Below are 12,843 nucleotides of genomic sequence, written 5' to 3' on the forward strand. Positions count from 1 at the left end.
GCTTACATGCAGAGTTGGTCTGCGTGAAGTGAGGACAAGTACAGTTATTGACCGATCCTGCTTGGCCGTTGGCCTTTGGAGTCGTCGTGATGGTGTAGCGGATTCGTGGTCTAGTAAGTGAACCCATGCTAAACTGTAGTGGCCGTCAGTATGTTAGGTGTTCCTTAGTTGATGGTCTGGGACTTACTTGAGAGTTGCCGACGGGTGAAATCAGGCATAGCAAGTTATCCAAATCTTCGTCGGTGTACGAGTCAGCCAAGCCTTTTGCTATGTTTTGGAATTTGTTGCAGCGTTGTGGTCGGAAACCCAAAGTTGTCGTTAGTAACTGTTGACGATAGTTGGGTTCCATGTCTTCGGTGAGGACGTGCAAAAGTTCGTCTGGCCGGCAGAGTTTCAAGCGGTCTAAGAAGTTGCATTTCAATGTGCGATGATAGGATTCGTTATAATTGTTCGTGTGAGTTCCTTGGACGGGAACGTCACGCTCGGCGACCATGCAGTGTGGAGCATTGCGGACCCATTGTTTCTCGAAGGATTGGACGAAAGCGGGATAAGAAGTTTTATTACGGCGTTGGAAGTCGATCCAGGCATCCTTCCAATACTGTGCGTAAATGATACTCATCGCTTCCTGATGAAGTTGCACAGCTGGCCCCTGCGGGGCCTGGAGTAGATTGTCAGCGAGGTCATGGTTGGGTTTGGAAGGATTGCTTACACTGATACAAGCACGGGCTCTGATGGCCCACGATACGTGGAATGTACACCAGAAATGTTTCGGGGGTTTACGGCTTTTAGCGTACGTGGTCTTGATTGCGCTTTGGAATTGTAAAGCGCAATCGGTCATGAATGCCGCGGGGAGTACGCCAACTTCGTCCTTAAGCCATGTGAGGAATCGAGTAATTGTTTCCCTGTTGGTCATATTAAGTCAACGACGTCCGGGAGTAGGTTAATGATGTGAGCTTACGTGCGTTCGTCGGATGTTAGAAACCAAGCGACAGGGACGCCACTCCCGGTAACGGGATTCCGAATGATAAGTGTAAGTAGTGTGAGGTGGACCGTAGGCCACTCCGGGATGTCGCTGCTGACGTTGTGGGTAGAGTCGAAGCATATGACGCCTTTACCGTGAAGGAGCAGCTGTTGACGCTGCCAAGGGGAGACGAGTCCGATTTGAATGCGTTTGTATGCTGGCCGGACTTCATTCATGACGGAGTAACCTCTTTCGCTCAGCCGTGCCATCCACTTCATCAAGGACGGTATGAGTATCGGGTCGAGGCGCTGGATGCCTTGAGCGGCTTTGCGAATGACATTACGGAAGTCTGAATAAGTAACTCGGAGCGCTTCTGGAATGACCGAAAGTGGTTGAACCTCATCCTGTGGAAATGCGGCATTGCTGTTAGAATCGAATGGAAATATTGGAAAAGGAAAAACGTACCGGGAAAAGGTCAGGACAACGCAAGAGACGTTGAATGGTTCGCCAAGAGACTCCTTCCAATATTCGAGTGTTCAGCCAAGATTTAACTACTTCGGGCATGCGCATGTTGCGCATGTCTTTGATAGAATAGGGATTGTGATTGGCGTGTTCCCAAAACCATTCGAATTCTATGTCGCCGGTAGCAATGGTCTTTCGAAGAATAAACTTAGCTGGGCATTGAACTTTGATAGAGCCAGAAGATTGGCGAGTGAGATCAGTCAAAGTCTTCTTGATTTGGGTACATGGGTTGCCAGAGGCGTTGCAGTTGAAGATGTGAGTCCATTCGTGTAGGCGTTTGGGGCCACGCTTGCTGGATGATGGGGGTTCTGGTGCTATGATTTCGCCGGAAGGTAAATGTAAAATGCCGTTGTTTCGGCGTCCCTTGCTGACCCATTTGGCGGAAGTGCACATGGCAAAGATCAAATCGTCTTCGATGCCTGGTGTCTTTGGTAGGGTAATCCGGAGAGGTTTTCGGTCACCAAAGTCTGGAGGGGACCGCGACACGTCGCGGACGTAGCGAAGAGACGAAGGGTTGAAATCAAAGCCTGGTGTCGGCGGCGCTAGATAGGCGAGTGGCAGTGGAACGAAGTCGTAGATATCAATGCAGCGAGGATAAATGTCAAGGCCACTGCGAATCTGATGATTATGGCGAGTCCGTGGTTTGTTAGCTAGCTGCAGGTAGTCGCCGGCAGGCCGGGACCGGGCGGTTTGGCGTGGTTTGTGAGGTTGCATCGGTTGACAAATCAGAAAGTAAGAGCAGTTCAGTGAGGCAAAGGAATGACGAAGTCAAAGTTGGGCCACTCAAGGATGCAGTCCGGCGGCAATGACTTTGTCGTAACAACGCGGCTCAGCATTTGCTTGGAAAGACGCATTTTGCAAGGATTTGCGAAGTCAATCGTCAGCATTTCATCGACGATGAGCGTGATTGCGGCTCATGGAACCGGATCCTTGCAATTTGCACATCCCCGTCGTTCATGTGGAACAATGATTGGCAGGTGGGCGCATTTGCGAGGGAATGCGAGACGCTTTCGCGGAGCGTACCGGGAAAATTTATGTTTTGTGAAAATTAGCAGTCATCAAGTCATAGATGTGAGGTATTCACCGAGAACACATCTTTCCGTTCAACAGGCGATTATCCATAATTCAACTCTGCCTCCTCGTTGAAGCGCGATGCGCCATTACAATCCGAGTATCCCTCACACGAGAGGCACCGTTTGAAGGCTGAGTGGGAGACAGGCAGCGCCGATGTCACTCCGGCAACTTGTTCATGGCACGTTCATTGGTGTCAATCAGTGTGACGCATAAGTCCCATTCTTCAGCGTTGGGAACCGAATGTGACGACCTCATTCACTCGCAATCATCCGGCTCAGCTGAGTGACTTTGCCGGTAGAGCATTTTGTAGCGCATGGCTGAACCCCCGCTCCGCGGGGCTCGCATATCGCTTCAGTCCGGTTACGTGCGGCCCCGATCCCCTGCGTTTGATTTGGCCTCGGGTTGCGGGATTTGCACTCACGCAGTCAACGTGAATTATCCGCGTCGATGCAAATTTATTCATTTCCATTCTGCCGCTTTCGGCCACAAACTCTCTTTTGGATTATTCTCTCTCGATGATCAATACAGAGATTTGCGTTAGTTGTTTTGAAACATGCGGCTAGAATAGTGTCAGGGCACTTTTCAGCTCGAAGCGTCTCATTTCCCACAGCGCTCGGCCAAAACGAATCGGGAATTTGACAACAACCTTCTGGCGGAATAAATTCAGGCCACACACACCATGACCAAACATTATCCATCATGTTTTTTACTATAAACTTGATGTTGAAGATGAATTCCGCAATGCATAAAACTAATCAAGAAAAAACCCACACCGAATATATGGTGAGGCCAAAGAATCGAAATTCAAGTGGTGGATTTGTACTTATTACAACTGTGTCCTCTGCTTTATGAAATCGAGCATCAACCTCATGGCCAACCTGCAGATAACATGGGATAGCATAGGATAAACATAGCGTCCGTTGCTGGAGAAGACTGGGAATGGACTAATGTATATTGACTGTATTTTAGTGCAAGCCTTGAGTGCAAAATCTATGCGATTGTCACATGCGAGGGCCTGACAGCCTGCTTGGCTTCGCCAGCGCCCCCCGTGAGGCTTCGTGAGGTTGACATATCATGGAACAGGGCCTCCTGTCATGAATGAAGCAAGACATCCCGGGACCAAAAGGAACAAAATCTAATGTCCAACCGTGCGGCGTGAATGTGATTTGAGGGGTTCCGCCGGAGGCAAAACTACAAAAGTCTTTCGGAGCACTCAATAAAACTCAAGCTTCACGTCCTCGTCGGCTCTCAGCTCTAGTCATCTCAAGTTAGTTGACGAAACGAAATTCGATTGCATGTACCTTGTGAGCGTTGCAGCTATATATCCTTCAGAAAACTTGAGACCCTTCGCTGATCACTGCCGTGCTCAGCACAATCCGTGACGCCCTCTCCATGACGCCCTCTGAACTTGCTGACATGAACCTGTTTCCATCTTTCACAGCACTTTGACACTTGATCTAATTTGCTGTAAACCACGGTGCTGGAAAAAAATAAAGATGGCCTCTAGTCTGGCAGTGGCAGGATCAGCAACAAATGATACCTCGCCAGAAGCGAACCCGTTTAGGACGTTACTCAAGATTGCTGTGAGTGATGCTTTGGAGCTGAGAGTTGATGACATTGGTTCCGTGTCCTCTCAACTAAATTCCTGCTGTCCGCATACAACGCAACAGAATACGGCTATCAACCCCCAATTCCCACCTTGGGCTTTAGCCATCTTGCTCTTATTCGCCATCTTGAGAGGTATACTGATACTTATATGTATAACAATCATGGTGATACCGCTAATAAAGGGTCCCGCGAGCCGAAAAAAACATCTGTGTCTTTTCCGCCGCATCTATGCACAACCGGGTGAGTCATCCACAGAAAATAGACCTTTGACTGAGACCGATTTTGACATACATCCTGATTTATCTTGGGCAGAGAGCGGCATTCCCTATGTGGTCCCCAGTCGGTCATATTTCATTGCCGTATGTGAGCTCTGCTCAAGCGTGTTATACTTGTTCGCGGCTTGTGAAAACTACACGGTAAGTGCTCAACCCCTGAAGCTGCCTCGCGTCAGGTATATAATCATTGATCTGCTCTACAATCGACGATCCAAAGACTTACAGACATTCAGGGTTACGAAAGGCCGATACTGGATGGTATCTTACTCTTTGGTCAGTTCTATCGGTAGATATAATGACAGTAGCCAGTACTTTCATCCTGACTTGTGACTGACTTACCTGATGTCTTCCAGGTACGGTTTGGCGTGAGTTTGGGTTGCCCTGCGTACAATGATGACTTTCATAGATCCCCACTGCTTACATCTGTGCAATTCTACATCGCAAAACCTTCAGATGGCTTCCGTAAGCCAGCATCAAAGCTACAGAAGATGTTTTGATACTTACTTACACTCTGCGGAACCTTGCGTTTAGGTCCTATATAGGCATTATGATGTCTGCTTTTTCTATCTGTTATTCTTGGTTGAGTTCCTCCGTAATCTTTTTTCAATTTCAGAGAAAGATCCAGTCCATTAGATTCTCTGTGCTCATAGGAACTTATTATAAACTCCTTCAACTTTCCATGTAAATCATCCCTATGTCTCTCTCACCGGTTTTATCACAGCCTCTGCGACGTAACAGGAGTCAAGAATAGCCGATTACCTCAAATTTTTACTCCAACTGTCTATAACATTGCATGGGTTTCATGGTTGACGATCACCATTGCTTCTATGGCTTACTGGGCAATTCGTATGGCAAGAGAATTGTCCCAATCGCAGATAATTTGCCTCAACGTTGTCAGTGCACTCGAGGAAGCCGTCATCTCTTGGGACACTCGTGGAACCACACACACAGCTTTGATCAATATTCTACACGATCAATCCTTGCTGGCCCGAAGAGTACAAGAAATTGGTAGGATAATTGACGGATGGGCTGCAACCTGGATAGCCTTGTCTGTGGCGATAACAGTTGTGAGTAAACTTCTGTCTCCCAGGAACTCTCGGGATCTTTGCATCAATCTATGGACCCATGTCAATAATTGTGGAACGAGGAGACTGAAACATGTTTTTCCAAGTTCTACGTATTCACAGTTCAATTATTGCTACGCATGCTCGAACACGTTTTGCGCAAGCGCGATGTAGATTCCATGGCTGTCGGTTCTGAATGGTCTTCCCCAATTTGGCAAGAATTAGAGGACGAGTTCAGTGAGTCATTCTATGAGGATTGCTCGAACGCAGATCAAAACATTCAGTTCCATCAAATCTTTTAGGGTTCCTGTGCAAATCTTCTATCCTTGTTACTCTTAGCATCGTCTCTCAGGTCTCGGAGCTGGTGTACCAGACGCATAGTGCAAGAGAACTCACCCAGTGAGTGAATTTTGATGATGTATACCTTGCCGAGTGTCATGGCCGTCTCACCAATCTTCATTTTTGATTGATAGGCTAAACTGGAGGATTGGCTCAGCCCTGATTACTCACCTACCGGGAATTTTCATGACACCAGCACTCCTGGTCCAATCGGTGGGACATTTTAGTAGATTTTCAAAATGAAATCAGACTGACTTAACCTCATCACGTCTACATGCTTCTGTGAGACCACAGTGGAGAATATTAACAGAGCGTTCAGACGAATCCAAATATCAGAAAGCGTCACTGTCGGTTGACAAAAAGAACATCCCAAAGATGACCTCCCAACTTTTGGGATGGGATACCACAGTTTTTTGGGGTAAGGAGAATGAATTTGAACTTGGAAACTTTCCTGGTCTATGTCCAGTCGAATCATCACATTCGACAATAAGAGAAGTTGAAGAAAATCCCAATAAGACAACCACTCTACACATCCCTTTCGGTGATTTAAGTGTTATGCGCTCAACTGTCGTGACGCACGAGGAGATTCAAAATTCAACTTTGAGACAAATTCAAAACTGTCCATACGAATGATATATACTACTTCAGATGTGTGTTTTTGTTTAGATAAATCAGTAACATTGCTGGAATTGAGTTTCTCAATTTGAGTTTCATGTCATCCTGTAAATTTAATTCCTCCTCCACTTACACTTGATTAGATAATCACTGCTATTCTTCTGTAATCATCATCCTTCTACTTCAGCCACTCATTGATAGCTGTTTACTAGTCTCACGCCAACAGATAATCCACAGGAACAAGCAATCAAACTGTTCTTTGTATTTCCCCTGCCAACAAAACAGAATTGATGCTTGAATAACACAAAGAAGTCCCTCTCCTCCTACAAAGATCCTAGAGCTTTCAAGCATCTTTCAGCAATCTTCCCAAACGGGTCATCTGTTCCCACTACTGGTCTTCCCATATCACCAGATTTGCATATCTGGAGTTGTAAGGGGATCTCCCCCAGCACATCAACACCCACTTTCTTTGATAATATCTCAAAGTGTGAGGCAGATCCAAAGATTGAATGTGGTGTCTGGCAATTTGGACAGACGAAGTTGGACATGTTGAGTACGGTTCCTAGAATCTGATGGGTAGGTTATGTTCGTGAAATTGTTTGATGTTCTCTTTGAAGCCGTACGAAGCTGGATGGCACTTAACTGGTATATTGACTTTCTGGAACATGCTGACACCTCTTGAGACATCAATGAGAGCGATATCTTGGGGTGTGGAAACGATGACCGCGCCTAAGGGGCAGATTGAAGCGGACGATGTTGATCAAATGACTCCGTGAGGTTATAGTTTTTCGACAAACTACTAACCATCAACTTCCACAAGCTGACCCAAACTCAAAGCCACATCACCAGTCCCAGGTGGCATATCAATGACTAATACATCCAAGTCGGAGTCGGATTGAGATTGATTCGCTGCCCGCCAGTCGACATCAAAGAGTAACTGTTGAACAGCCTTCATGACCATCATCCCTCGCCATGCGACTGGAGTTTCACCAGTACCGGTGGATGGAAGCAGGAAGCCGATCGACATACATGAGATTCCATGATTCCGAATGGGGATGAGAGCATTTTCTGTTACGCAAATGATGATAAGGCCAATGAGATACGGCTAGAACATCGTGTGTGATCGCTGTCTCGGCGCAGAAGGTGACATAAGCAAAGAGTGAAGAGTAAGACTGAACCACTCGTTAGCTCCGGTTGTAGCCCTCCTTCTAGACCCATGATTTTTGGCACACTTGGACCAAAGATGTCGAGATCGAGTAATCCGACTTTCATCGACGGCCGTCTCCCAATAGCCATTGCAATATTAGCTGAAATGTCATACAGCATGAGTAATCGGCCGGTATTGGAAAAATAATGATTGCCTTGATGCTTAGCTGACCGGAAACAGTACTCTTACCAACACCGCCCTTTCCACTGGCCACAACCAAAACCTTCTTGACGTTGGCGATACGACGTTTTGAAGGTAATGAGCGTGAAATGTTTTTGAGAGTAGGAGGTGAATTGTTTTGTGGAATCCCTTTGGGACTCGAGTCTGCTGGAGGGATTCGCCTTGGAAGTCCCTATTCGAACGAAGGTAGATAACCAAACTTTTCGAAAACGTGAGATCAGATCTGGTTGAATGATTACGAGTCAAACTCAGAATGTCCCCAAACAAGATGTACCAAAGGATTTTCATGGCTGTGGCTTTGAAAGGTCGAGAATTGCTTCAAGAGATTAACCCTCTGGCTTGCGGAAACTCGAGTGGCCAGGATTGAAGGTCGACATTGAAGATTCGATCGAAGCGGTAATGATACTATTGAAAGCATTCTGCAGCTGGTATTGGTTGGTTATTTGGGACTCAAGACGACTCACGACTCACGACCATAGCCACGGCTTTCGTTCCGACAGCCCGACCTGTCACATAGCCGGTCCGCCGGGTGCTCTCTTTTGATCTCCGAAACCCAGCCGGCTCTGGAGTCTGCTCAAATCTTCAAAACCCCTTGCTCCAACAAACCGGAACTTCGAAAATGCATGAAAAGCATTTTCTATTCTGCATGATCAAACGGCACGCGCGCAACACCCATTAGGTTTACAGATCGCCACTAACCGCTCTTGACCACACGCTGCCCAGCTTTGAGCCTCAGAAAAAAGTCTGTCTGGAGATTCATGCAAGCCAGCTGTAGAGTCGTTAGATAGCTGGCTGGGACCTCTGAGACGGACGATGGAACGACATACTGCAGACGGTCAGCCTCCCAATTAGCTCGCCATATAGCACAACCACTGCGGACATGGGACAGTCCATGGAGATGATTCACGTATTCAAAGTTGAGCAGCCAAAAACGTTCGTAACAGGGGATTCACAGGTCGAGTAGTGACACTCGGGGGCTCGAAGATGGATAGGAAAGAGCGTTGATGGACTTCAATCCTGGTAAATCATGACTTTCTACCTCATCAAGCCAACTGAAGCCATCCTTGTTCGACAAATCAAACTTGCTTACTACCCAAATTACACCTTGGTCTGAAGGCATCCAATTCAGTGTTCCAGACAGTTCCCATGGTCCTGGATCCAAGAGCCAATTTGCTGGGTGCCAACTTTCAGACCAAGAGGCTGGTCACGGACCCGCCTTGCCCGTTGTCCTTGGACTGCAAGGCCGTGGTTGTCGTTCACCGAGCTCGCACAAATCGAGTTGACTCGTCTGGCTCAAACGGCAGATAGATGTTGCCAATTGGCAAATCTGCTAGCGACTGGACCACGGTCAATGCGAAGTAAGGTCTAGGCTATGCATATGTGGGCTGAATCGCTGCAAGTTACCTGGTACCTTTAACTTTTGGGTATGCCAGCACGGATGCAAAGCAATCGCCGTCAAAGAGATCAAGTCCATAGTGCTACTATATAGGTTGCCGGACGATTCACGGAATTCCTCTCTTTCCATACTCCTCACATCCTTTACAGACATTCCCCATCACACATCTAAACAAAAACCTTTCAACACCTTCATCGGATCGCTTCATTAACAAAATCATCATGTCTCACATCATCGCATCCCCCTTGGGCTATGGACTACCATACTCTTCTCTATTTTCAGTCCCAAAGGCACAGCCTTCCAAGCGACGCGCGGCGGATCATTTTTGGGACAAGGCGATCGCCCCGCCCTTACCAGCTCCTGCCGCCCCTGAGATAGAAAACAAATTGGTACTCACTGAGACGAATTCCACTTGGCTTGATGCGGACACTGCGGCTTTCAGCGAGAGTGAGGATGAAACCCCACATCCTCGAATTCCAAATTACTATGCCAAAAAGACCAAAAACTTTTCTAGAATTCGACAAATCGCCTTCCGAGCCTTCGTACCCAAAGCTGGAAGTAACAAACATAGTACAGTCGTCGCTACAGAATTCGTCTCACAACAAAAACTCTCGAAACTTGATTCTAATGGCAAAGGTGAAAGGCGTTCTGGGTTTGCAATCTTCAACAGTTGGCGTATCAAGTCGAAAGGGGCGAATACTTATGCCAAGAAGATGGTCGCCGTCGTTCGCCTACGAATCAGTAGCAAGAGTCCTGAGGAGGAGAAACCTACAACGTGGGAAGAATATCATAGATCATATGCTGCGGTAAGTTCATTTCCTCTCAGTTCAAGGTTTTCCTCAACGTACTCATCAATCCTTAAACATCTCGACCATATATAGGAACAAATCGATGTTTTCGATCCTCCTATGCCTCCTATGGGCCTCGACGGTGATAAGCCTTCAGCTTTCGACAATCGATTCTATATGCCCCCGCGCCCTGAGAATGAGCGAACGCGCCAGCTAGTCGTCAATCGCTTAGGTCTCTATGGGCCGAGGTCATTCGACCCATCGGAGGAAGCTACGGAGAAAGCTCGTCAACGAACCGAACTTGCCGAGAAGCTCGAACAAGAAGGTAAAGAACCTGAAACCCTCAATGAAGCGTTCGTTCCTCAACCGGCACCTAGCGTTTCGGATATGGGCGTCGAAGCTACCGTTGCCATGATGGATGGTGTTCGATCTGGCAAACTTCCTCCAGAGACTCTTGAACAACATCCTGGTTTTCCGCAAAATTGTCAAACAATGTCGAGAGCTGTTTGGAACTTCCATTAGTATGTTGACCGTAAGTCATTTCCACCACATATAACCTTTACAGATTGTTTTGACTAAACACAACCTTTCAAATGTGTAGATCATGGATGAAGATCGCCAGGTACATCTCTTTTTACTTCTTGATAGATATTTGATCGTATACATTTGCTGATTAGGATTTTTGGATTACAAAGATTTTCTTGGCAGAGACAGGACTGCATGGCATGAGAGAGGTTTCCAGAGATGTGACATTCTGTTAGTTGATAAAATTCCCATTCAAGCTTCTGATCTCGATTTCGACTTCTAATTGTATCTTCTTCCTATTTTCAGGCGCACACACTGTCTTGAGTGGTCGTAAGGGGTTCACCATTTTGGACACACACAAAGATTGGCGGTTCAATAATGGACCTCTAGTACAGAACTTCAACAGCAGATTTTATTGCGGTAATTAAACTCCTTTTTCATCGATAGCCATTTTGAGATCATTCCAACTGACCATCTTTCTTTCCAAAGGTGTCCCCTTGATGGCCCCTAACTTGGATGGTACTGAGGAATCTGATATGGCAGCTTGCCCGCTAGGTACTTTATGTGTTGTGGACGACAAACCGCGCGAAGAGTTTGGGGTCGACGAACGTAAAAAACTCGTCTACATGGCAGAGTACGCCCGTCGAGAGATTGAAAAGTGGTTTTTGAATAAGATGGCGCAAAAAATGGAGACTTTAGAAGATTCACATAAGAATTTTGTTCAGGAAGCTGAAAAAGTAGGAGGCGAGGAAGATGAATCCGGTAATCAGACTGAAGCTCTCATTGATACATCTCCTGCTGAGGATTTCTCAACACCGGAACCTCGGCGAACGCCAGTCAGAAATTCGAGCTTGTCTGCGTTGATCAACTTACCGTCATCTATCATCTCTCCATCGCCTTCCTCTATTGGTGAGACTTCTTTAAATAAGGTGCCCACTTCAACGTCCCAAGGTCCGAAAATATTTGAGGATGGCAAATCAGCAATCAAACCGAAGATGCAAAAGATTTTCGACTTGGCTACTAAACTCGTGGGCGACACTCTCGATCTGTCTCTCGTATATCTAATTGCTGTCAAGCCCGCTCCAAAAGCTTCAAGTGAATCTGATCAAAGCGTCATCCTTTCAGGATATAATCTACCCTCACCTCTCCCTGTATTCGATTCTAAACTACATCTACGCGCCCTTCATGCCGCAGAAGGCGGCTTATTGTACCAAAACCCTAGTACAGCGGAATCCGCAGAAGCGGGCCTCAATTCTGTCGCACTGGAATCAAACCCATACGCCTCAGCTATGATTATACGTGTGGGAGAAGAACCCAGTGAAAATAGTGGAGGATTTCTATTGGCCGGCTTTACTAGCGATGCGAAGCGAGTGATTGGTGGTGAAGATGTGTCTTATATGAAACAATTCTCTAGCGAACTGGCTCGATATACAGCTAAATTGAAACTACAATAAAGCACGAAGTCGCCTGGCTTGGTAGGTGCTGTGTTACGGCATCAAGTTCATTCCTATGGGTTCTCTTGTTCTAGCTTATCTCCCATTTATCCATTTCAGTGGTGTTTCTTGCTGCTCGGTCCGTTGAATGGCATTTTCCTGTTGTACCTGCCGTTGTATTCCTTTTCTCTTGGTATACTCATGTTTCCTTAGCAATCTTTAATGAAAACAGAAGCATAATTTATTTGGAAAAGCCTGATCTGCTGCACTGATGTCTCAATTGCTAAGATCTCAAATTTATGTGCCACATCCCTCCTATAGAAGTTTAATTAACATACGATTTCACCGCAGGGTAAGTTGTTTTAGCACAAAGCTGTCATCCTTGTGTAAAAAGTGAGGTCTTATGTCCAGCAATGATCTGCGATCTCAATTCACCGCGGCCCGTTTTACTAGAGCTTAATGGGTATACATAGACCGCTGGAGAGCTAGGACAAAAGTAGGGAGGTATGGTTTTGTAAAGGAGGATAGCCAAAATCTTCTCAAAGATCAAAGATCAAGATCATAGAAAATATTCACTTCAACTATCAATGGTTAAGATCGGTGCAGCCAACCAAGGCACGACTTGGCCGGAGAGTAGCCGTATCGGTCTCGACGGGAGACAACGGGAGACAACGGCTGTACAGCTTTCTGTACAGCGCGTCTTGACCGATCTGAAGCCTGAAGCAGTACATAAGTACATACCCCTGCGTTTGTCCGACTCGCAGTCGAATCCCATCCAACCTCGTCGCTATCGTTTTCTTCTATCTTTTGCAATCATGCTTTTCAAAAGCATCGCCAACCGCTTGAAATCCATCCC

General features: G+C 46.5%; 3 protein-coding genes across 3 annotated transcripts; 2 read left to right on the forward strand and 1 right to left on the reverse strand.

Annotated features, from left to right (window-relative positions):
• Positions 1–4,053: 4,053 nt before the first annotated feature.
• MELLADRAFT_59505 (uncharacterized protein) lies at positions 4,054–6,476 on the forward strand (the record flags this gene model as incomplete). The annotated part of the gene is made up of 9 exons (XM_007404928.1): positions 4,054–4,581; positions 4,658–4,713; positions 4,794–4,805; positions 4,847–4,902; positions 5,179–5,448; positions 5,628–5,741; positions 5,789–5,903; positions 5,978–6,056; positions 6,138–6,476. 9 exons carry the CDS (start codon positions 4,054–4,056, stop codon positions 6,474–6,476), a joined length of 1,569 nt encoding a protein of 522 aa, XP_007404990.1.
• Positions 6,477–6,781: 305 nt separating this feature from the next.
• Positions 6,782–8,322, reverse strand: MELLADRAFT_90851 (uncharacterized protein; the record flags this gene model as incomplete). The annotated part of the gene is made up of 6 exons (XM_007405311.1): positions 6,782–7,027; positions 7,102–7,187; positions 7,263–7,526; positions 7,637–7,765; positions 7,837–8,017; positions 8,317–8,322. 6 exons carry the CDS (start codon positions 8,320–8,322, stop codon positions 6,782–6,784), a joined length of 912 nt encoding a protein of 303 aa, XP_007405373.1.
• A 3,177-nt stretch (positions 8,323–11,499) lies between these two features.
• Positions 11,500–12,244, forward strand: MELLADRAFT_70774 (uncharacterized protein; the record flags this gene model as incomplete). Its single annotated transcript, XM_007404929.1, has 1 exon — positions 11,500–12,244. One exon carries the CDS (start codon positions 11,550–11,552, stop codon positions 12,006–12,008), a length of 459 nt encoding a protein of 152 aa, XP_007404991.1.
• Positions 12,245–12,843: the final 599 nt, after the last annotated feature.

The sequence above is a fragment of the Melampsora larici-populina genome (assembly GCF_000204055.1).
Source record: "Melampsora larici-populina 98AG31 unplaced genomic scaffold MELLAscaffold_3, whole genome shotgun sequence".
Classification (NCBI taxonomy): Eukaryota; Fungi; Basidiomycota; class Pucciniomycetes; order Pucciniales; family Melampsoraceae; genus Melampsora; species Melampsora laricis-populina.